The following is a 24,183-nucleotide window of genomic DNA, read 5'->3' on the forward strand; positions in this document are numbered from 1 at the left end:
TACGCCGACGACACCCAGCTCATCTTATCCCTCACCAACAACCCCACATCAGCAAGGACCAGACTGCACGACGGCATGAAGGAAGTAGCGACCTGGATGACAGACAGCCGACTGAAACTGAACACAGATAAAACGGAGGTCCTCATCCTCGGCCCTACCCCCTCCGCATGGGACGACTCCTGGTGGCCCCCCGCCCTAGGCAGCACTCCCCAACCGACCAACCACGCACGCAACCTCGGCTTCATCCTGGACTCCTCCCTCTCGATGACCAGACAGGTCAACTCGGTGACCTCAGCGTGCTTCAACACCCTCCGCATGCTCCGCAAGATCTTCTGCTGGATCCCCATCGACACCAGGAAGACCGTCACCCACGCCCTCGTCACCAGCCGCCTGGACTACGGGAACACTCTGTACGCCGGCATCACCACCAAGCTGCAGAGGAAACTTCAACGGATCCAGAACGCCGCAGCACGACTCATCCTGGACATACCTCGCCACCACCACATCTCCGGACACCTGAGAAAACTCCATTGGCTCCCGGTCAACAAGAGGATCACCTTCAGACTCCTCACCCACGCACACAAAGCCCTCTACAACCTCGGACCCAAACTCATCAACTCCCGCGTCTCCTTCTACACCCCTCCGCGCACTCTGCGCTCCACCGGTCAGGCCTTGGCAGCCGTTCCCCGCATCCGCAAAACCACCGCCGGAGGAAAATCCTTCTCTTTTCTGGCAGCGAAGACCTGGAACTCCCTGCCCAGTCACCTTCGCGCCATACCCGAACACCTCCCCTTCAGAAGGCAGCTCAAGACCTGGCTCTTCGAGCACTGACCCCCTCCCCCCCAGCGCCTTGAGACCCTTATGGGTGAGTAGCGCGCTTTATAAATGTGATTGATTGATTGATTGATTGATTGATTGAGTTTATGGCCATGGTAAGCTAGACATTAAGACCTTGAGAATTGGCTGCTAGATCATAGGTGAAAGTAAGGGTGGAGATGGGGAGAAGACCTACATCTTACTGATTATTGTAGCAAAGGCTGAAATAACAACGGCAGCATGAAAGTACTAGCCACACTTGAAGTCCCAGAATGTCAAATGCTTTTAAAAAATGTTCGGTCCACGCAAGACGGAGAGGAGGTTCAACCATAGCTGTTTTTCTGCATTCAGGGAGAAACTTGTGATAGGAAATGTAATGCATTCAGCAGGTTGCCAAAGCTATATTCAATTGAGAAGTGAGCATAGAGGTGGAAAGGTCAGCTATTAAAGGTTGATGTAGGGCTAACAGCAGAAAAATAATAAAACTGAGCGAGTGACATAATGGGAATTTGAAAGGTCCTTCAGGGAAGAGGAAGAAATGTGGGTTAGATGTGCTGGTTTGTGTGAAGTTGTAATCCTGTCATATTGTTTCTTCATGATTATGAGCCCTACAGAATGAAACCAAGGTTTTTAGCATTTCAGACAAGGATTAAGGTACATCCTACTGCTAGAGGAATAGTATGAGATGAAGATAACATGTACAACATAGTTTTATTTTCTGCTGGTTCCGCTTTAGACATAATCCAGCATCTGTTCAATAGATCTCAAAAGAAGAATAGTTTCCAGTTGTGATACATTTGTGGACCATCCACACATTGGTGTTGGACAATGCAATTAATCATGTTTCTGGTCAAACCCATCTGTACACAGAAAAAGGACTGAGCTGTGGCAAAACCAGGTTACATTTTGAACTCCTCTATTTTGACCACCTGTGCACAGTCATGTAGAAAAGAGCTGCACCAATTTAGGACAGATGAACCAATTCCCAAGAACATCTTCATGATGCTGAGGAGTGTCCAATTGTCCACTGTGTTGTCCACTGTGTCTAAAGCTGCTAAAAGATCAAACAGACTCAATAGGCGAACCTCACTATTATCACGGATGCACAGAGAATCAAGTATAATCTAAGGAGCCACTATGCTAGTTCTTCTGCTTGGCGTGAGTTCCAAATATTAATCACCCAGAACTTTTTAGTAAAAATACTATATTGAAAGGTGGCGTGCATCTCTCTTTGGATAATCGGATAATCAAGCAACAATGAGTAGCATGTGAGGGGATGAAAGTTGTCCCAAGGTAACAGCTTTTGCGTATTTCAGGTGGGTTGTGATTAGTCTTTAAACCTTTTTGGAATTCATTATGTTTCAAGAAGGAGCTGATGTCCTTCAAACAGTATGGACCCAGGATCTGATAATGTGTTAATTAAAAAGAATGTTTTACACTACAATAGAAGAGGCACATTTTGTCTGTGGCAGTCTTGGGAACACTGGCCATATTTCTTGCTGCAGAGACAGACTTGTTTAGCTGAGCTGAATTTTTTTTTCAACAGCAATTTTAGCAAACATCTTGCATTTATACATAGTGCTTGTGAGGATATATCTATTAGATAATAATAGCCTCTTTGGCAAATAATACACTCACTGTATCAGTATACAAGCACCTCATCAGAGAACAAAGTAATTGACAATAAGAGATGTATTATTAATTATAATCATGGTATTTGTCTATGTCTACAACAATGATCTACCAACTATATTTCCAAGGCTTTCAGCAAGTTTTAGAAACTATTTCTCATGCATGTAAGCCAACTATCAGTGTCAATATTTCTATGAAGTTCAACAAGTCTCAAGTGGCAGTACTTCCATAGTGGTCATTAGTATCTGGCAAGAATTTTTCACTGACCACGAATAGTTATAGTAATAATTCTGTGACATTGCTAAACAACAGTCAATGGACAATGTGTTATTTGTTAGTTTTGACCATACACAAATTGCTGAAACTTCCAGGGTATACATGATACAATATCTAAATTATTCACATCAATTTCAGATCATTTTAAAACACTATCCACAACTAGAATGGAAGTAATACATATCTCTGAAATGGTTATAAATGTCTAAGATGTCATTTCAATGGTAGAACCTATTTTATCACAGTTAGACAGATAACTTAAAACATTGCATTGCATATCATTGTGTGCTTTGCATAAGCTGAAATACCTTTGCGAAAAAGGACACTAACTTTTGTTTCCTTTTCGTCTTCTTCTATCAACACCCCATTGCTTCCACTTGAGGATGGTGCTGCACTCACCAAGTGGTCTAGCGAGCCATTGCTTCCCAAGCTTCCATAGCCACTTGAACCACCATTGTGCACTGGCTAAAATAAATATTTTTCAAATTATCAATGAATCATTTAATCACAAGACACTAGGGAAAGCATATTGTAAGACACAACAATCTGTTTTCAGGAACTATTCCCATAAAGGGACAAGTGAATAAAAAATTCATTTGGGATTAGATTACAGACGTTTTCTGTGCTTTCTTCAATTTATATTTTGTCAACAAATGCAGGCATTTCAAGGCTATCTCCCAGATTACACAGAAGAATTACAAAACAGGGATCCATATTTACATTTTCGTTGTCTGACATATTCATCCTAGAAGACAGACTTGTGGGCTTATTTAGAGTTTGCTTAATGGGATCCTCCATGGCAAATGTGATGGATGCCCCTTCCACCATATTACATGTGCATTATAGCCTCTGGCACTTGCAATACAGCGGGTTTTTTTACGGAGTATCCTGTGAACCAAATTCTAAATAAGGCCATTCAAAATATGTCTTCAGCTTTAAACTTTTTATCAGTGTGAGCATTTGCAAGTATCTTTCACCACCTCTTGTGCAAATTACATGTTAAGATAACAACTGAAAAAGGGTGAATTTGTTAGATTTTTCCTTAAATATTGAGCTAACCTAACCTAATTCATCTCCACAAATTACTGCAGCGTTACCTCTCTAATACACTCCTTATACTTTGCTGTCTTCCACTAGTGTAACCCCTGTGAGTATCTGGATGCTCAGCCTATCCTCTTGACTGTTAATACATTAATATCGCCATCTCATACATTTACACCTTTCCAAATATGCCAAGTTGCAATATCCTCCTTTCTCCGCATCTCTCTCCACATACCAGAACCAAGAGGTCAGTGCTTTGCGTGTGCCATATAATATTAGTGATACCTATTTTAGCCCTGGTATTCTTGGTTCTACGTTCTGCCATACTAGCAACTCATCGTCATTTGGTGCTACCATCTGACAGGTGTGAAATTTGCTTTTGAAACTGCTGAAACCAAAGCTGTGTGCAGCTAGAACAGTGCATTTGCACACACAAGTGCAAGCAACAACCCTAATGAGCAAGCTACACATCAGAAATTTGATCATAAGGTATTATGTTGAAAGAAAAAGGAGGATGAATGTAGTGGATGGAAGGTGGCTTGACGATAAATAATAAGGTAGATGTGAATATAATGTGAAGAAAAATGCTTGTGCTAACCATTCATAAGTATTGATGCAATTACTCTGCGGGTCAACATACCATTACAGGCTTCTCTTAAATATTCTCTCCCACTGTACTTCGAATGGAGACCTAACACTAATTCAAGGGAGCAAAAGATGCACATTCTATGACGTTTGCTATTTATTTTAATTGGAGTTCTGCAAAGCACCATAGAGTAGCCTTACTTCAAAACACGTACGTTAGTTAGTTTAGCTGCTGTATGGAAAGATTCATGGTAATTCATCAAGGAGGGACCGAGAAAGAAGGAGGACCCAAAACACTTTTCCCCCATGTTATATCAATGGGGATTTTGAAATTTTTTAACATAATTACAGCCCGCACCGCTGAACGAATTCACGCCAAACTTGCCAGAAATCTAGATCTTGGTCCAGAAAAATCTCTTTTTAGTTATTTGTTGTAAATCTGTTCAGTAGTTTTGCAATAATTAAAGGAAATACAATACAGATGCGGACCCCCCGCAGTTACCGGCCGATCTGAAGCCAAATAATAAAAATGCCCCACATATCATCAACAATTTATGCCCCAGAGGTGGCGGTCCCCGGGGCTTTAATGAGCCCTAGGAGAGGGGCCCTGTGTGGCCCTATCCTTTATAAATACCCCCGGGACCTGGCCCACCCGGGGGTAATATAGAAAAAAAATGTGGGAGGCTGCAGTTTTTTGTACATTCTTGGCAAACTCCGCAGATCAAGCTGCAAATTTTGCTGAGAATTAAAAAATTACTTTTTAGGCTAGGTGGGGTCCCAGGGAGACCCCTGGACCAGGCCTAGGGGCTCGGGGTACTCCTACCCTGGCCCCTTTTCTATTGATTTTACCTTTATGGTGGTCTCGGCTGAAGCAGAGACCCAAAATGGCTGCCAACACGTTTTGTTTTAAGTGTGGGCAACCAATCAGATGTCAGCAGGCGATCTCCCTGGTTCAGCTGCCCTAGATATACAAATGTCTTTTCCCTTTAATATCTTGAAAACTACTGAACGGATTAACACCAAATGAAAAAAAAAAAACATGATCTGTGGACCAAAAGCTACATTTTTGCCAAATTTAGTGAAATTCTGTCCAGTGGTCAGGTCTGCAGGCGTGTCTAAAGAGTCTATGGAAATAAAAATAGGAAACATACTTTTTCTACCTCCCCCTTTATTTCTCAGCCCCTCGCTTGATGGATCATCCCAAAACTTTCCATGCACAACAAGACCCTAGAGGGTACTTTTTTGGAAAATTTCATGAAGATTTGTCAAACGTTGCCAAAGATATAGGTATGTCAAACTAAAAAAAACTTTTTTACACACACACACACACACACAAACACAGACACATATAAAAAATAAAGGAAAGGTGAAAGTAAAATTATAGTTAGGTGAAAAGGTATATTACAATGTTACATTTTAAACAAAAAAAAATGAACTTCATCAATTATAGCTAACTAACAAACTATAACTCGCGTCCACACCATGCACAGTGTTGTCATCAATGATTTCATTTCAGATGTCACATTGATGTTTACAATGATGTCAAAGAACATGTCATGAAAGATATGATATGTAAGGTAATAAGCAGGGCATGTTGAGTGTGTGAGTTACAGCCTGCACCCATTTTCCAGAATGGCCTTTGACCATGCATAGCATGTGTTGGCCGCAGACCTGGACTGCGGCCAGTCCCTGGTTCAATCCCTCCTCAGGAAGCCAAGAGTCTCTTGAAGCCCAACCCCCATGGTCTTGCAGCAGCCCATGGCCCCGCCCTTTTCTTTTGCAATGCTACCGCGAAACTACACAGGGGCCACACTCAGCTCCATGCAAGAAGCCACTGCCACAAAACAAAAAATGTTAATACTAGGGGGTGTCCCTCTGGCACTCCCCTTCCCACAAGGGTGGGGGATCAGGGTGCCCCTACCCTGCTCCCTAATTTTTATTTATTTTTTATGCCATTGGGACCGAGTCACAGCATAATGGCTGCTGCAACTTTCTCTTAATGTTGCGGCCAGCCATCTAGAGTGAGTGGTTTGATATTGCAGCACCACGGTTGTTCGGCATGGTGCAGCGTTTCTATATATACAGTGAAGAGGAGTGCAGAGGGAGAGACTACAAGCCCCAAAGCCGACTTGGCAGCCCGCCCACAGTGCTGCTCGCACCCGGAGGCGCTACATAGTTCCAACACTGCTCCCACTGTGCAGGAGTGAAGAGGAGCGCAGCGGGGCAGAGTGGGACTACAAGCCCCAGAACTGGCTTGGCGGCCCGCCCACATTACTGCTCACGCCCAGCGGCACTAATTAGTTCCACCACTGCTCCCGCCGCAGGAGAGTGAAGTGCAGCGAGGCAGAGGGGGAGACTACAAGCCCTAGAACCAACCTGGCGGCCCACCCACAGTGCTGCTCGCACCCGGAGGCCGTACTTAGTTCCAACACTGCTCCAGCTGTGCAGGACGCACCACGAGCCATGCTAGGGGGGGGCACCCCGGGCCAAGAGCGGGCCCGTCTGTGCCAGTTCATAGCTGGCTGAGGCCCGGCCAGGCCCTTCCTCGTGCCCTCTTGATTCTGATTCTATCCTGTGGAGGTCCGGAAGGCTGGTATCTGTTACGGTACCGTGATTCTTGGTTTTAATCTGAGGGCATTGGCTGGTTGCTTGTTGACCTCTCTCCTGTAAATTTGAAATATGGGTAAACGTAAAACAACACCGATTGTAATCCCCACATACTCTACGTTGGATGTTGTTTTACAAAGAGTTGTGGGTGTTCTGACCAAACAGTTCGAACTGGTTGAAAGAAGGCTGTCCCTGTCCTCACCTCCATCCCATGATTTAGTCCAAGCGCAGCCTTGATACAGGAGACTGAGGTTTGTGAGGATTATGTATGACAGGATGTACAGATAGCGTCACTTGTAGTTCTGCTTTGTGACCTGTGATGGACCAGCTAAAGTCTCCAAAAACTCTACCTGTCCCCCTCAAATGTTGGCTCACCCTAAAGGAGAGGGTGAAATATCCATAGATAGCACTGGGAAAAGAAAAAGAGCTGAGATTACAACGAGATCTAAGAGGAAGAAGCAGATTGCCCGTGATAATGCACTTACTGCCACCATGGGGGTGGGCCTGGGGGATTCTGAGCTAGTTTGTGCGGCCTCATTGTTCATGCAGGAGGAGCTGTTTTTAAATATTGGGAAACTAATTAAGGATGCTATGGTACCATTATTTAATCACCTGGGGAAGATTGACTGTCAACTTGAGTACTTGATTTCTATTTCTAAAGATACTGCTCCTGCCACAGTCACTACTGTTAATCGGTGGGAATCGAGTACTGTTAAACAACCTCCTAGTTTGCATTTGCTTGTTCCAAATGAAGTTTCACTGCAAGGGAGCTCTCCTCCTGCCGTGCAGGGTCCTTGTGTTGAAGGGGCCGTTATGTCAAAATTAAGGGGCAGTCCTAGGCTGGGCGCTCCAAAAGCTATATCTGTTATCCCACCGCCGGGGCTTTCAGTGCTCTCTCAGGGGTGCTCAGAAACTTTCCATCTTCCTCCTGCCTCCACGCCGTTTGTAATAATTTTGGCAAATGGTTCCGCCTATGGCATCTGGGGTGCAAGAGGATTTCTATAACCTCAAAAATAAGGTCATCCATTGGCTGCAGGGCAACATGTCATTAGTCGGTTGTCCTCAGCTTTACGAATAAATATTTATGGTGCAAAGGGTGAGATGGATCAGCCCCTCTATCAAATCTATTGGTGGGGATTACATTGTTGTGCAATTTTCAACCTGGAGGGCAGGTGATTTGATTAGGAGGTTTGAGTCAGGTCCCTTTGGAAATGGTGCCATAAAAGTTCTACCCTTCGGCTTTTTTTTATAAACCATATTCCGTGAGGCCAGCACTTACGGCACCTTTATCTAATTCTTATAAGGAAGCTGCCAGTGCCCACAAAACTGTTGTTAGGAATCAATCAGTGGTCGATAAGCCCTTTTTTTACGGATAATAAGGTAGAAGAGCAGGCTGCTTTAGTGGCTGCTCAGGTGTTGGCAACCCATCTTTCTCTCCTATACAATGCGCCTGACCCTGCTTCCAAAATCCCCTCTTCTGGCTCGAGAATCTCATATTAGCTTGTCCTGGGAAGAAGTTAGTGATGCTACTCAATCCCTTCCACTTGGAAAGGCGCCCGGGTTAAATGGTGTTCCCAGGGACCTGTTTAAGGTACTGATTGGATTATAAGCCCCTTGACTCATTCTTTATCTTAATGCTGCTATTAGTTGTGCTATTCCTTCTTCATGACATCATTCTATTATTGTACCGATTTTTAAGAAGGGCTATAGAAGTGACCCCTACCATGCTATAGGCCCGTCTTCTTAATAGAAGTTCAGGTTAAGATTATTGGAAAGGTTCTGTCAAACAGATTAACCCAATGGGCAGAAGTGATAAATATTGTACCTGACATTCAATATGGGTTTCACCCAGTCAAGGGAATAGTAGAACAGAATTGGAATTTCCATCTAAGTACACCAGAGCAAAGAGAGGTTCACTGCATCTTGCCTTTATGGACCTCAGCTCTGCCTTTGATAAAGTGAATAAAGAGAAACTTTGGGCAGAGCTGAGTTCCATGGGGGTGGAAGATAATCTGATAAATTTTCTGAGGGACCTCCGGAACAACGGGGAATGTATTAGGCACTTTGCTCTTGGTCTGGGGAGTTTGAAAGGAATGTATCCTGGCCCCCTTTCTTTTTATTTTGTATGTCAATTGTTAGGAGAGTGCACTTATCAAGAGGAGGCTGGATGTGCCAAAAGCTGGGGGGAGTCTCCCACAATGTCCGATTTAAAAGTGTTCAATACACTATGGTACATAGAGCCTACCTCAGACCACACCAGCTCAACCGCTTCTTTCCCACTGCCCACCTCCGCTGCCAGTGTTGGCATGAGTTGTCAGCTGACCTCTGGCACATTATAAGGTCCTGCCCTGCCCTCTCCACATACTTGTTAACAATCCACAAGATGCTCCGCGAAGTGACAGAACTCACAGACGCTGACACTTTGGAAGCCTGCACTTTCTGCATTTTTAGGAAGTTTTAGCATTCGCTAGCCTTGCGCTACTTTGCGCTAAACGTGCTGCCACCCTCCACTGACGATCACCACAGCTTCCTAGGCTGGAGACTTGGTATGGAGTGATGCAGCAATGGGAAAAGGCTGACGGGAGGCCCTGCACTTGGAGGAGGTCTAATCAATCCATAGATGCCCCCCCAGCGTGGGACGTTCTCCTTGACCACTTACTCCACCTTATACAGGACGACAATCTGCCCCTGTATATACAGAAATGCAGCCCCTCAGGGGCCAGAACTAAAATCCCCGCTTTGGACCCTCCTGAAATACTCCCCTCCAACCCTGAGCTTCCTCCTAACCACATCCCAGTCAACATGATGACGCTCACCTTATGACCCACGACCAGACACCAACTGCACCCCAAATTAGGTTGCGCCCTGATGCCCTCCCCCCAAGTCAAAACTATGCCTACAGGTAGCTTGCTATGTGAAGACACCTACATTCCACACCTTTCATTCCCTTATGCAGAGAAAATGTCCAGATGGACACTCGTACAGACAATATGTATTTTTTCTGGACCTGTCAATGTGCTTATTGTGGATTATTGAAAACCCCTATAAAAGCACTTGGTTAAAAAAGAACAAATATTTTAATTCTTTATAATGATTTTTTACTTGATTAACCTACACCCTTAACTAATTAAATCACATTTATTAACTTTAACAATTATCTTACCCTAGGCCCTTAAAATTAAATACACATTTTCTCCCTAACCTATGCATGACAATAGGTTTAACTCTTAATTTTAATTAATTTTAAGTGAATTGAAATAAAAGTACATGTAATTATCCTGACATTTGCCCTAATACTAGCTCCAACCCTACATTATTTCAGCTTGCATAGCTATCTTAAATTTGTACTAATTCTAAACCTAGACTTCATCCTTAGTTTTAGATTATAATAATGATACATCAACAAATCCTGGCACTAACCTTAACTGCACATTAATTAATTTAAAGAATGTGATTTTGCTTAACTTAACCCTATTATTAACCGTAACTAGTTCTTTATTTAGATTAAATTAAACATTTACACTGCAAACCGTTTTCATTGTAATTAATATTAGCCCTTACCCTTAATAATGCCATCATACTTATCTACATCACGGTAATAGTAATTTCTATAATTATTACACCAATGCAACAGCATTTCTGTAGTCCATTAACGTACTGGCATTAACTTGGTGGGGGTATACCATGAGAAAATATGGTTAACAAAAAGGAAAAGTGGTCTCGTAATCAAATGTAGCATTTCCATTATCTGGCAATCTAAATAAACATGCAGACCTCACAGTACAGATTTCTGCATGATCTTTTTAAGCACTGGAGTGGCTGAAATAGAAATGGCCCCAACCAGTGTCAAAGGAAGGCAGGGCTAATCCTGCCATAACCATAATACATAAAGGCCCCCTGAAGGACCACACATCTGAGAGTTTGGGGAAACAACAAGGTAGTTCTTTAATTGCTACACACTTCAAATTACGTTGAGAGAGCTGGGAAAAAAGACCCTCCTCTTCAATTCCCTTGTTTTTGTCTCTTTTTTTCTTTTATTCTGTTTCTGATATCTGGACTAAATGTGTATTTTGACTCCACCACTCAAAGATATCTTGGAAGTATAAAAGCAACATAACTCCATGATAACCTAGCTACTTTCTGAATGAATCCGAATCATGTTCCAATCACTGTATTTAACATTGTATGTATCTGTTTAAGTTTAGTCCAAACATAGCTATATAACAAATAAGAGATGTACAAGAACTATGCCTTACAGAAAAGAGAAGGCTCGCAATAATGAAGGCAGCAAGCAAGGGGGCACAAGAATATATTCAGGAGGTGTGGGAGTTGAACAAGTCAGAGGTAGTGAGTGAGGGGTTATATTCTCAAAATGAGGTCAAGAGAGGGGTCTCTTCAGGGGAATTACTGTAATCAGGCTGTCACTGTGCAATGAGGTGTTACCTGATGAGCTGGGCCTTCTGTGGTTTTTGGGAAGTGAAGAAGGGATGTTTTCTTTACAGAAGAAGGCCTGATAGTAGTAACTGGCTCATTGGGGAGCCGCTAGGATGAAATCCAACTGACACACTGTTTGCCTCCTTTTGCAACCACCTTGCAATTTACACCATATGGTACTTTGGCTTGGAGTAGGTAAAGAGGCCTTGTATGGATGGGTCCTGAATATAGGCCAGGGTGTGGAATACCACCACTATCGGAGCAGCTAACTCACACCTACCACCCAACCCGCACAAAAGAAACTAACAAATCTTTCTAAAGCTAACTCCCTTTCATGGAGTGTTAGAAAATCCTGAACGGTAAATAAGTACAATGTCTAGTCCAAACGCAAGCTATAAAAACACTCTATGTAAAGGTTTACAGCTTTCTTCAGCATTGAACATGAGATGAATACTCTTCACCGAGTGGCTCTGTGAAGAGTTCCAATAAAATTGGACAAACAGTGGCACCCTAAATGTTGGCAGGCCTGCTTTTACATGAGATCTACTGCACTAATTGTTTATTCCATGTGACAGCTGATCAGGCTTTCCCTGACTCCCTGATATTTGCATGTGAGAGGGCAGTCACAGTGGCACTTGGCCTTGTACATTCAAAATACATACTAACTCAGGATGTGCAGCGTGCCAACTAATGGACTGTCAGCAGGACTTGCCAATTCTATGCCCTTATGCCAATTAGAAGCTGAAAAAGAAAAGGAAAGCCCATCTTTAGCCCGTTCATGCCTTCTGACTGAACAGAAGCTTGTGGTAGTGGGTGGAGCAAATTGTAGATGTGTAGAGCAGAACTGAGAAAAACAAAAAACCATTACAGGTGGTTTACTATAGAATGCCACACTGCGTAATCCCTAAATTCGATGGTTTCTCAAAATAGCGGTAATCATTCACATTTTCTGAGAATGACTCAAAAGTACTTCTGTGAACGTTGGAGTTAAATGGACTACTCTGCAAGCAGTGAGATCCTTGGAGGCAATCTTCACTTTTTTGTGTAAGTCTTTGGTAGCTGCACAATGGAGGGAAGGCAAGTCTCTTTACCCACCACCTTCAGTGAAACCACATGTTAGAAATTGGGTTTCTGTTTGGCAGAGGTATGCACTAAGCAAGAACCACAATCCTAGTCAGGATTAGTCAGATACACACCATGAATGAATCTGTGCTCACCCTCTGGTAGCTTGGCACAGAGCAGGCACACTTAAATAAAGAGGCAAAGTGTAAAGTATTTGTGCAACACTCCAAACAGCAAAAACAGTGAAAACATCACAAAACAGTACCACATTTGGTTGGAAAACTAGAGCTTAATTTAATGAACAAAACAAGACTATAACAACAAAAATCCAATAAGCAGAAGTTGAGATATAAATTCTCAAAGAATAAACTTAGTTGTAGTGCTTAGAAGCATAAAGTGCCAATCGGGGAAATCTGGTCGCGCTAGACTGGGTCAAATCTGAAAAGTCAGGCCAACCGCGATAGAGCGCAGGTCGGATGCAGGGACATGTTTTGGCCTGCCAAAACAGTACTTTGGTTCGGAGTGGTGTTGACAACAAGATGCGAGGAGCAAAGGACACTGTATCGCCAAAGAGAGGTCTGCGTTCTCTACCTCTGACTGGCATTTCTAGTTCCAGTTGATGCATTTTGGGTTGAAGAACACCCCTGCTACCTTCCAGAGGTTGGTCAATCAGGTCCTGACTGGGTATGAAAACTTCAGTGCCGTCTACGTAGGCGACATTGCAGTCTTCAGTTCTAGCTGGGAGGACCTGGTTAGGGAATCACCCAGAACTGGAAATGACCTCCAGTTCTGGGTGATGACGCAGACCTCTCTTTGGCAACCCATCAGTCAAAATTCAAACCATTCTGGTTTGGGAACCCCCAAGACCCAGACAGAGGTGACATACTTCCTAATCCTCACTGGCTATTACAGGAGATTTATCAAGGGACATGGCACCATTGTCACCTTGACAGAGGTGACTTCAAGGAAGCAGCCTTGTCAGGTGATCTGGGCGGAAGGGTGCCAGAAAGCTTTTGACATCCTGAAGAAGGCCATGTGTACAGCGTCCGTGCTCAAGGCCCCTTAATTCTCCGAAGAATTAATTGTGCAGACCGATACCTGAGAGCATGGCATAGAGGCCATGCTCTTACAACTAAACAAAGAGAGCCTGGATCAGCCTGTAGCCTTCCCAGGGAATGAACAAAATAATAATGAGAACTTATGCCAAACTTTTAATCTTATTTATAATTATATGGATATGTTATTTGACCAAAGTTTCATTCTGTACATATGATACTGATATCACAATTCCCTGCTGTGCTGGCTAGCCGGAATTGCAATTCCTTAACACTGTAAATATTTCACCAACTTTGTTTCCATTACATTTTGTTGGTCTCAATATTTCGCAATCAGGTAGAGATATACTTCTTGAAGTAGGAATATGTATCCCCACACTCTGAGATGGTGGTAGTGTTGTGTGGTTATTTTAGCCTTTTACATGGGCACATTGTTTAGCTCTGGGCCGGAGGCCTGTTCCATATTACCTAGTTACATTTCACTTTTATTCTTTTTTTTATTTTAGCAAAGCTTCATTTTAGTGGAGATGTTTTTGTTCCTTTTATCAGTTGTCCTTCCTTTCACAATCTGTTATTCATTTATTTGCACAACATTTTCATCCTGTGCTCAACCCGGGGCAGTATTCACTGATTACCTGGTTCAGCCGGTCCAAAGGGAACATTGTTTACCCTACACAGTAAAATATGTGTTGTCAAGTCAGGGCAGTTTTTAGAAAAACAGATATGTTAATATGATGCATTACACTGTCCACATCATCTTTGAGGGGACATTCCAGCTGTCTGTCATCCTATGCTGCATGTTGTTGCAGTTTCTGCCAAAACCTTTTGGTTCCTCTTCGTCTACGTGGGTGGACTCCCCGCAGACTAATAGACCTCTTCTTCACCTCTGAACGCAGGTATGGGGGTTGGTCTTCCTTCTTGAGACCAAAAGGGCGGATCAGGGCTACCACTGCCACTTGCGCTCATGTCGAAACATAGTATTGTAGGTAGGAATGTTAGGCACACTATTATGATACTATGGTAGAACTCTTCTTGTGTTTCACTTTTGTGGTCACTGCTGTAATAACGCTGTGTTTCATTTTCCTCATAATCTCAATTCATGCCTTTCGACATAGAATGCAGTTACTTCATTAAAACCTTTTGAACCAAGATCCTGTGTCTGTTTTCTCCTTCCATGTATGAGGCTTATATAACAGAGTAAGGGGTAAGATCTGGTCCACCACAACTAATCTGAGGAGTCTGAGTGTCATGTGATAGGCTGCCACCAATCACTTCTACATATGGTACTTCTGAGGTGCTGCTAGCTGACCAGAAAGGGTTAGGCCGACAGCTATCACAAGCTGGAGGATCAGACTCAGTCCCACACGTTTGGTGGTGCAGCAGACCAAACTCCAGCAGTCTTTTTACGATAACAGGAGTTTATGACAATAGTAACATGCAGGATTTAAAATATGACTGTAAACTTGCAACTAGTAACTTAACGGAGGATTTGTATGTGTTAATACACAAAAGGCATGTCTATGTAGTGTAGAAAGAGATTTTCACCTACACTTTATAAAACTATGAGCTGAAAAGGAAATGGAAAGAGGCAACACCTGAGGACAATAACACACCCCTGACAAAAAAGTGAACTACCTTCAGAATCATAGAGCGTATAACTAGGGTACTAAGCTGTATTAGTGGAGAATACTTAATGAGTAATATGCTTTACCAGAATTGATAGTTCAGTCTCAACATCTACACTGGTTTGCTATCAACACAGTTGTTATATCACTGAATGCAAAAAAAGTAGAATGTTTCTTTTGTCTAGAAATACAACAACAAATGTGCAGGCATCAACAGCTACTTAACTGTTGCCTTTTTAGGTCGAGCGTTAGCGTTTGACGTGTTGTATACTTAAGTATACTTATACTGTGAAGAAAAGCTATTTGATTTGTTAGCTGCAGTGTGCTTCAAAAATCCTTGCTTGCTACTGGTCAGTTCTGCCTCTTTGTCCTGCCTTTTTTCACTTTGGGAGCAGCACAAAGTACTGTGTAATTACGCTATGTCCTGTTTACCTCTTCTGTAAGGGACTTTTTTTTGGCATTTGCCTGTTTCACCTCAACAGTGTGGGTGCTTGTTCAGTTCCTCCTCCCCACCAGCTCCCTCTGCAAACATATTAAAAACAGAGGGGGGCTTTTATAGGACCAGCTCCTCTCGCTCTCTTCCTCTTGATATTTTCAGTCTGTGTGGCAATAAAAGTCCAGTCAGTAATTTACAAGGCTAAGAGCAAACACACACGGGCGCTCTCAATGTTTTCATTTGCACTGCAGTTTCTGTAAACAGTGCTGCAAATCATGTCTGATCTCCGCTGCTCCTCGAATTTTTTTTTATTTTTTATCTGAGGTTACAAGACAGCTAAATCTGTTTTCCATTTATTATTTGAGCACTGACCAGTCTGTTTTGTCAACACATTCCATGAGAGTCACCTGGACTGTGCTCTTGTCACGTTCGTGTCACCTCCTGCAGCCCGTCACTCAGTCCCTCTCTCCCATTGCTCTGAGCACTGCTGTCCCAACCCTGTGCCACCGCAGACTGCCCTTTGTTGACTATGTCGATGGAATCTAACCTAGCTACAAATAAGGCTTTCTGACATGACCTGGCGGTCCCCCTAGCCGTGTTTCCATTTGTTCAGGGGCTTTCAGTCTGCACCAAAGGTGCTCTCTGCTGTATGTGGCCCTCGCTGTTCTTGCCACATTACTTTTCCTCAGCTGCCCTCTTGTTGCCACCACCGAGAATATCACCTTTAAAATATAATGGATACAAGTGAGAGGCCTGCACTAGGAAGGAGCTGTTCACAGCGCGAGGGGAGGAATCGTAATGATGCGGTGTCCGGACAGCCCAGCGGACTGAGGAGAGTGAAAGAATTGATGTCAGTGCTGTACTCTCACTCTCTCCGCAGATGAGGAAAGTGAAAAAGGAAGATTTGCGCTAGATCGTGCCTCTCTCTTTTCTGGCCTATGTCTGGTGAAGTGGCAGTTATTACAAGTTTTAATTTTTAAGCTTCTGGACTTTTATTTGAATCCAGCTTTATTTGCCAGAATGCTAATTATAGCGCCCACAAGCCACATGGCAACCCACTTCTTTATCTGCTTTTCTCTCAAGTTCTCTGGCTATCTGAGCTTCTGCCTTCAGCAGTATTAGCTTTCTTTTTACTCGATTTGCATCTTTTCACCCTCCAACATGTATATCGTAGAAAGTTATACCACTTCATGCTCTCGACAGGGCCACAAAGTACTGCGAATGAGATCAGTTTCCTGGGATGTCGTTTCAGTGCATGCTTGAAAGGTTGTGGGATTATGACTATGCCTAGTTTAGGGTGCGAGGATCTGTGACGTGTTCCAGTCATGAATTTGCACACTGGTCGCTTTAAATGAGCGTGGGTTGTATAATAATAGCTGAACCCTCCCATGCACGTATCTAACATCTTTTTAAAACATGGTCTGTGCAATAAAATATGTGAAGGGAAAGAACCAAATAAGGATCTCGAGAAATACCGGAGGTGCTTGTCAGTTATTCTTTTGCAAGAATCGAGTTCGAGAGCTGGGCCATATTTAGCGAGAAAGAGCTCCCACAAGTGGAACACTTTTGAAGAAAGGAATGGTCAGGCGTGGAGACAACCTAGAAACTAATGGTCCAGTTTGGTAGTAGATGTAAGCTTACGCTGAAGGAAGAGTGGTCCAGTTTTCTGGGTGGATCTGTGCGTGTCGTACATCATTTTAATGGTGCTATGTGCATCCACAAGCAGCCACAAGCAGCCAGGGAGTAGATTGGAAGGCAGGCGAGCCGTGATTCCAGATCCAGGAGCTGTCTGGCAGCTGCGTTCTGAATTCTCTTTAGCACGTGAAGCAGGTAGAGAGGGACTACGAGATATAGTCAGTTGCTGTAGCTGAGAGAGAAAAGCACTGAGGGGGTGGTTGCCTGAATTTTATAAAGTAATCTAGTGTAAATGATTATTTAACACAGGAATCACATGAGGTGCAATGTTCATTTGTTTACTAGGTTTGCTGTACAAGAGAGATTTTGGAGTGCATAGTCACTTCTGAATTCCTTACCAACATGGAGAAGTTTTGAAGTGTACTTAGCTTTGTGCCCAGGCAGAGAGGGGGTGCTAACTGGGTCGTTTCCTGCCTGTGAGTATGTCAGTTCCATACTCTTTCTACTCACCCTTCTCAGGTCTGCTCTCTTTCACTCTGCCTTCCACTCCCTCCTCTCAAGCAGTTCCAAGTCTCTTTGCTTCCTCTCAACCTGCTGCCACCCTGTCTCTGCGCCCTGCCTCTGTCCATCCCGTTCTGCCCCTGCCACTTTGTCAGCTACTTCTCCCCCACTTCCCTCACTGTAAATGCCCATCCTCTTGTCAATAGATTCTACTTTCCTCGCCCTGTCTCACCTCAACGTTTCCTGCACCCAGTACTTTTTTCTTACATTCCCGTATCTAGTGGTGTGGGAACAGTTTTTAAAGTTGGGGTTTTGCCATTAATGTTATATCCCTGAATTCACAGGGGTAGTAAAATATTCAAAGCATCATATAAAAAAAAAATCATACAAAAACAAGTTTAGCAAATGTGCCACACCCATTCAGCAGGAGAGTGGTAAGGGTGTGGTATGCAGCAGGAAGTGCATTTTGGAGCACTGGTGAGGTAGCACACTGGCATTTACAGACAAGACACCATCTGTCTTCTTTACATAGACACACAGTTTTACTGGTTAGTCTATGTAGCTCAAAAACGAAACTGAACCGAAAAATCAGGTTTCAGCAAATATTTATCATATGCACATCACCAAGTAAAGTGTCTTGAATTGTTTTAATTGGATTAAAATCATTGTTTCTATCACTCTTCAGAATGACAAAAAAATGCTTTATTTGTGCTTTCCGAATTAATATAATTTGAAACATAAGTATGGTTCATTTCCCAATCCTTAAATGTTGCTGTGTGTTAGAAAACTCACATGCTACAGCCTTTCCTTTCCTTTCCTGTAACCTAGCAGCAGGATTGTCACATAGATCACTTTTCCCAAATCCTCTCACTTTGTAGTCAGAGAATTAAAAGTACGCTCCAGTTTCCAAATAAACAGCCAATGAGGAAAAGATAAACACAACATTTAAAGGCACCTTTAAAGCCTATTTATCTTCTGAACTCGAGGTTAATTAGATCAGGGGGTGCTACAGTACTCCTTCTTCCGGCGCCTATGCTCTTATCACCTCCACCAACTCTTCTTTCATCCTGCACACCATTCGCCTGATTTTTCTGCTTCTGCCCCTTCTTCCTACCTCTCACCCAGACAGCTCCAGGTCTCCATTTTTCTCCTGAACAGTTCCTGCTTTTGCTGGGTCTTTTCTGCCTGCTTCTCTCCTCTTGCCCAAACTGTTCCTCCTGTGACTGCTTCTCTCCTGCTGCCTCCCCAGCAGGGCCTTAGTTCACAATTCAACAGTGTTTCCAACATGCAATCTTCCACCACCTTTCAGAGTTAGAATGTAGAGTATATCATTCCAATAGAGCATTTCCACCCCATACCATTGTGACTTGTACCACGGATATACTGCATGTCTCTGCAGCCTCTGCGTTTTGGGCGGCCCCACACAGATGCAGAATTACTTTTTATGTGGAACTTGTTACACATTTACCCTACATCATCTAATAGAAGTACACATATGATAAGACGACGTAACCTTGGATATCAACAATCAATTCACAACACTGGTTAATAATTCATTGTTCACAGTATACGGCACAGTGGGTTGCCAAGAGCCAGGCATCCTGTACTAACAGGGTTTGTATTCGAGGGGAAGGAACAAAGTAAATTGATTATGCTAGCCTGAAACCTGTTTTGCGTATCACTGGCCCTTGGGCAGGTCACAATTCCACGGTTCAAAAAGCACAAACATCTAAGATACTCTGCCGTCAGGTGTTTTATCTATCTAGAGATAATATTAGGTCCATTTATTTGCATACTTAGTTTTTATTTTTCATCTTTTTCAAAGTCTACTTAGTGTGTTGATATTTTTCAATTTAACAGGCTTAACTGTCCCGGAAGTTAATGCAATGTTACATCTAATGATGTCCACGGGGTCCAGCAGGAATGTAATGTAACTTTAGTTACTCTGTAGTACGAACAAAAGCCCACGACGGTCCTATTCAGCTGGCGTCGCTCAATTTTTATCCCTGCCATATTTTTTTCTTTTGTCCCCTGAAGCTATCTGTACGTTTTCATTAGGTTCAGCACAGCAGTTTGTAAGCGCTGCTTTTTGACCTGTTGTAATCTGCTCTGTGGGCTTTAACTACACCCTTCTCACGCCCATCAATTACATTCGTTCCGGGGCCTGCATTTAAAAAATCCCTTGATTTAATTGGTAAATGCTTTAGGTTGGTCCTGCATTGAGGCTGTTGAGTTACACCTTGCAGACTGACCCTGTTACATGGATTATTGCATGATTGACGAAATACTTTAGTGAGGGTGAACTAATTATTTCTCGTCTCTCTCCTTTGCGCTCCATGGCGGTTACGGTGCTTTGAAGTTTCACAGAATGCGAACAGAGCAAACTCGATCACTGGTATTGGAGCACTCGTCACATTGTTCACACTGTTACCTAATCAGAGCCATTTCATTTTTGTTTTGGTGCCTTCCCTCCACACTCCATGGCTTTAAAAAATTCCTTGTTATTTCTAAATGCTTTACATTAAAAAAAAACACAGAAATCCTCAACTCGGCTCTCCCTGCACAGCAGGAGAGCCCATACTACAATATTCACTGCACTCAGGAAACTCACCCCATAATGCTTTGCAGGGCACTCCTCCCATATATTTATTTTGCTCAGAACTCAGAGTGGTGGTCCTACGACAATGGGACCACCACCAAACCATTCAGCCCTGCGTGCTCTTTCTGTCTAGCGAATCTTCTGGGTCCCACACTAGGTTACTATGGTCCCCAAAATGATAACCATTCCCACTATGCAGTGTCTTTTTATGCTTAGGTCTAGAACTTTTGTTTTACAGGTGGGAGTAGTTTGTGTTTTAAAAGTCTTGTTTTTAATAATATTCTAATAGGTTTGAAAATGTGTACACTCTCTCGGGCCAAATATATGGTTACACTTCATTCCCTTCTGCCATTCTCTTTTCTTGCGGTTGTGCTCTCTAGGGGCTGACTATATGTTTACATTACCATGTTTCTTACAAATGCTTTTTTTATTGTGGTGCCCTATAGGGGCCATTCTGAGCATTACAGACATGATACTACAATATTCGCTGCACTCAGAAGCTCATAACTCAACTTGCGGTGGTCGTAGAACAATGGGACCACCTTCCAAACGTTCACCACAACGTGCTCTTTCTGTATATTCATCTCTGGGTCCCCACACTAGGTTAGTGGGACCCCAAAATAATAACCCATCCCACTATTCAGCATCTTTTTAACCTTTCCTATGGTTTGGACTTTTGTTTTTCAGATGGGAGTAGTTTGTGTTTTAAAGGCATCGGTTGCTCCAGTAGACCTGTTAGTATTTTTAGTTATATGCAAGGCCACTGGAATTAGGTGGCAAGAAAAGCCCAGTTATGCTTTCATAACACCAATACCTCTAACTCAAGCAAATGCAAGACCTATTGCATTGCAAATGCTTGTTATGTTTTGGTTGCCATTTCCCACTTTAGCTTCTAGGTGATCTGGCGGGCTATCTCAGCAATGAAGCTAAGCCTAGTAATGTTTACTAGAAAGTTAATGAAACAGCACTTGAGCACTTTGGAGATACCTCCTAGGAATGTCAGGTTCTTTTAAAGTGGAACAGGTCTTGTCAGCTGCTTTGATACATTTGACTGTCATTGATGGAAGAGTGAGGAGTGGAGCAGGATGATGGTAATATTAGCATTGTTGGTCCAGTTAATATTTCTTCGGGGTTGGAGAGTGAGGTTAGTCATTGTGGATCAAATAAAGTCTAGAGATTTCCCCTGCAGAGAGCATAGGCAGCGTGACACAAGAATGTCAGCAATTTATGTGTACTGAGGGTTTTAACTTGGCTGCATATGATGGTCTAAAGCTGTGTTCAGGCTCTGGCTATCTTAAGGAAGATATTTTCACCTGGTAGCAGAGATAGGCTGCCATCCTATAAATTATGCAACTGCACCAGGGGTGCATCCAACTCAAAAGAAAGTTTAAATACTGGAATTTATATGCTCAACCACTTACTTTCCGTCCTGTGACATTCACGCAGAGCAGGGCCTTACCACACAGGAAAACTCCCAGCACTTCACAGATAATGCTATATTATTTACAAAAACAACCCCTTCACACACACACACACTTTAGTGTTTTTTTTGGGATAAAAAGTACTGATGGGCATACCAAGCGACATTATTGGACTGTCAAGACTCATATTGTCACCCAAATCTAGCCTGTCTGCTCACTGGTAATAGATGGCAGGCACCTCCACAGATCACCACAGTGATTTGCATAATAGGATGTTGCAGTCAAATGGCAACTACTGCTCTTTAAGTATAAACATCCCTTCTAGGTCAAAGTATATGGGTACTCCTCCAGGAACATGTGCTTGGGAATCTAAGCAAGTTTAAATTAAATTATTATCAACTTTAGAAGGTACAACAATACATGGAACAACGATTCAACCACCAGCCAAAAGCACTCTAAATATCACATAATGGTGGAAACAATTGTATGGAGGGTCTAAAACAAGAACATTTTAAACACTGCAGCAGGATCAGGAGAAACCTTTAGTCTTTAAAAAGCTATTCATGAATGGAGGGGAAAGTGTTTTCCTCATCAGGCAAAGCAGTCATTGCAAACAGTGACCTTAGCATTAGCACACACACAAAAGGCACAGTGGATATGGGCACATGACATCAACACATAGTAAAATCTCAAGAAACATACTAATTCAAACAACATCTCACCTGTAGTAGCGTTCGGTATATCTGCTCAGTGATCTCTTGGATGTCAGTATTGATGACTTTATTTTCCATGGAGTCCACTGCTGTAAACACATCCTCGTTCAAAGGACCCCTTGAAACACAACAAAAGTAAAATTAATGAATCATGGGCCACATGTATCAAAGGGTTTTACCCATTGTGTGTCTATGGGAAAATGTGCCGTACATACAGCCCCAATTAACTTAATGAATGAAGGAACTTTGAGTTTTCTTGTTCAACAAGGACTGTGGTTGACTTAGACATTGACAATGGCAATTTATTTGAGGTATACAAGGCTTTGAACACCCCTCCCACACCCAGACCCCTTTAGAATTAAGGGTGATGCTTGATAAAAGTATGCCTAAAGGGGGAGAGTCACTTTCTTAGTAGTTACATCAAAACAGAAGCTTTCAATTTAACTATATTCAATTTAATTTAACAAAATAATTTAATGCTGAAAGCGTAACTAAAAATATAAATATTTTTATTTTATTTTACTATGTTGTAATAACCTTTTTGAATTAAAAAATGTAGCATTAATTTGTATTAAACTATATTTAAATTCATTTTGCTTAATTCTGTACCTCATTTTTAATAATTAGTAATGCAGAATAAAAAACATAATTGTTCCTCTTTAGGTGCCATAATTTTTAAATTAAACATATTTTTTAACATTAAATTATAAGTATTTATATTTTAAGTTATTTACTATTGTTGTAAATATTGTAATTTAGCTAAACATTATTTCCTACGGGGTCTATTTTAAATCTATATCTTCATTATTTTCTATGGAATGGTGTTGCTGTAACAGCGGTTTGCCATGTGTGGTGCTCGAATTATTACTGCACCTATTTCACAGTATTGTATTGTATTATATTGGTTTATTTATAAAGCGCATTCCGGCAAAAGCATTGCAGTGCTAAACGAACTGAAGACAAAGGGAAAGAGCACAAGCCCCCCACAAGACTACCTAATTTACAAAAAGCCAGGTTTTAAGGCTTTTCCTGAAGGAAAAATGAGTTCCCATTTGACGAAGCGTAAGAGGCAGAGCATTCCAGAGCCTAGCCGCTTCTACCGTAAAACCACGGTCTCCCCATCTAGCCTTGTTACAGCGAGGCACCTTGATCATATATTTGAAGGAGGATCTCAGAAGTCTCGTTGGTTGATAAAATTGCAGAGTGGTCTTCAAATAATCACAACTCTCCGACTGTAAGGCTTTGTGAGTAAGACAGAGGCCCTCATTCTGACCTTGGCGGGCGGCGGAGGCCGCCCGCCAAAGTCCCGCCGTCAGGTTACCGTTCCGCGGTCGAAAGACCGCGGCGGTAATTCTGACTTTCCCGCTGGGCTGGCGGGCGGTCTCCTTCAGACCGCCAGCCAGCCCAGCGGGAAAGAGGCTTCCACGATGAAGCCGGCTCGGAATCGAGCCGGCGGAGTGGAAGCTGTGCGACGGGTGCAGTTGCACCCGTCGCGTATTTCACTGTCTGCGCAGCAGACAGTGAAATACATGTAGGGGCCCTCTTACGGGGGCCCCTGCAATGCCCATGCCAGTGGCATGGGCACTGCAGGGGCCCCCAGGGGCCCCGCGACCCCCCCTACCGCCATCCGGATCTCGGCGGTCCGACCGCCGGGATCTGGATGGCGGTAGAGGGGGTCGGAATCCCCGCGGCGGTGCAGCAAGCTGCGCCGCCGCGGAGGATTCAATGGGGCCGCGGTACACTGG

At 43.0% G+C, this 24,183-nt stretch overlaps 1 protein-coding gene across 2 annotated transcripts in view; it reads right to left on the reverse strand.

Moving 5' to 3' along the window:
• Nucleotides 1–24,183, reverse strand: part of PER2 (period circadian regulator 2) — a 441,952-nt gene that overhangs the window by 233,996 nt on the left and 183,773 nt on the right. For both annotated transcript variants that reach the window (XR_011199417.1, XM_069213793.1), the window contains exons 12-13: nucleotides 22,448–22,556; nucleotides 3,055–3,189 (exon numbers count right to left, since the gene is read on the reverse strand). Coding sequence is in view for 1 of the 2 variants with exons in the window: in XM_069213793.1 (XP_069069894.1) it covers nucleotides 3,055–3,189; nucleotides 22,448–22,556 (244 nt within the window). In the remaining variant the exon portion in view is untranslated. The remainder of the gene's footprint in view (nucleotides 1–3,054; nucleotides 3,190–22,447; nucleotides 22,557–24,183) is intronic.

Source organism: Pleurodeles waltl, chromosome 11 (genome assembly GCF_031143425.1).
Source record: "Pleurodeles waltl isolate 20211129_DDA chromosome 11, aPleWal1.hap1.20221129, whole genome shotgun sequence".
NCBI classification, from domain to species: domain Eukaryota; kingdom Metazoa; phylum Chordata; class Amphibia; order Caudata; family Salamandridae; genus Pleurodeles; species Pleurodeles waltl.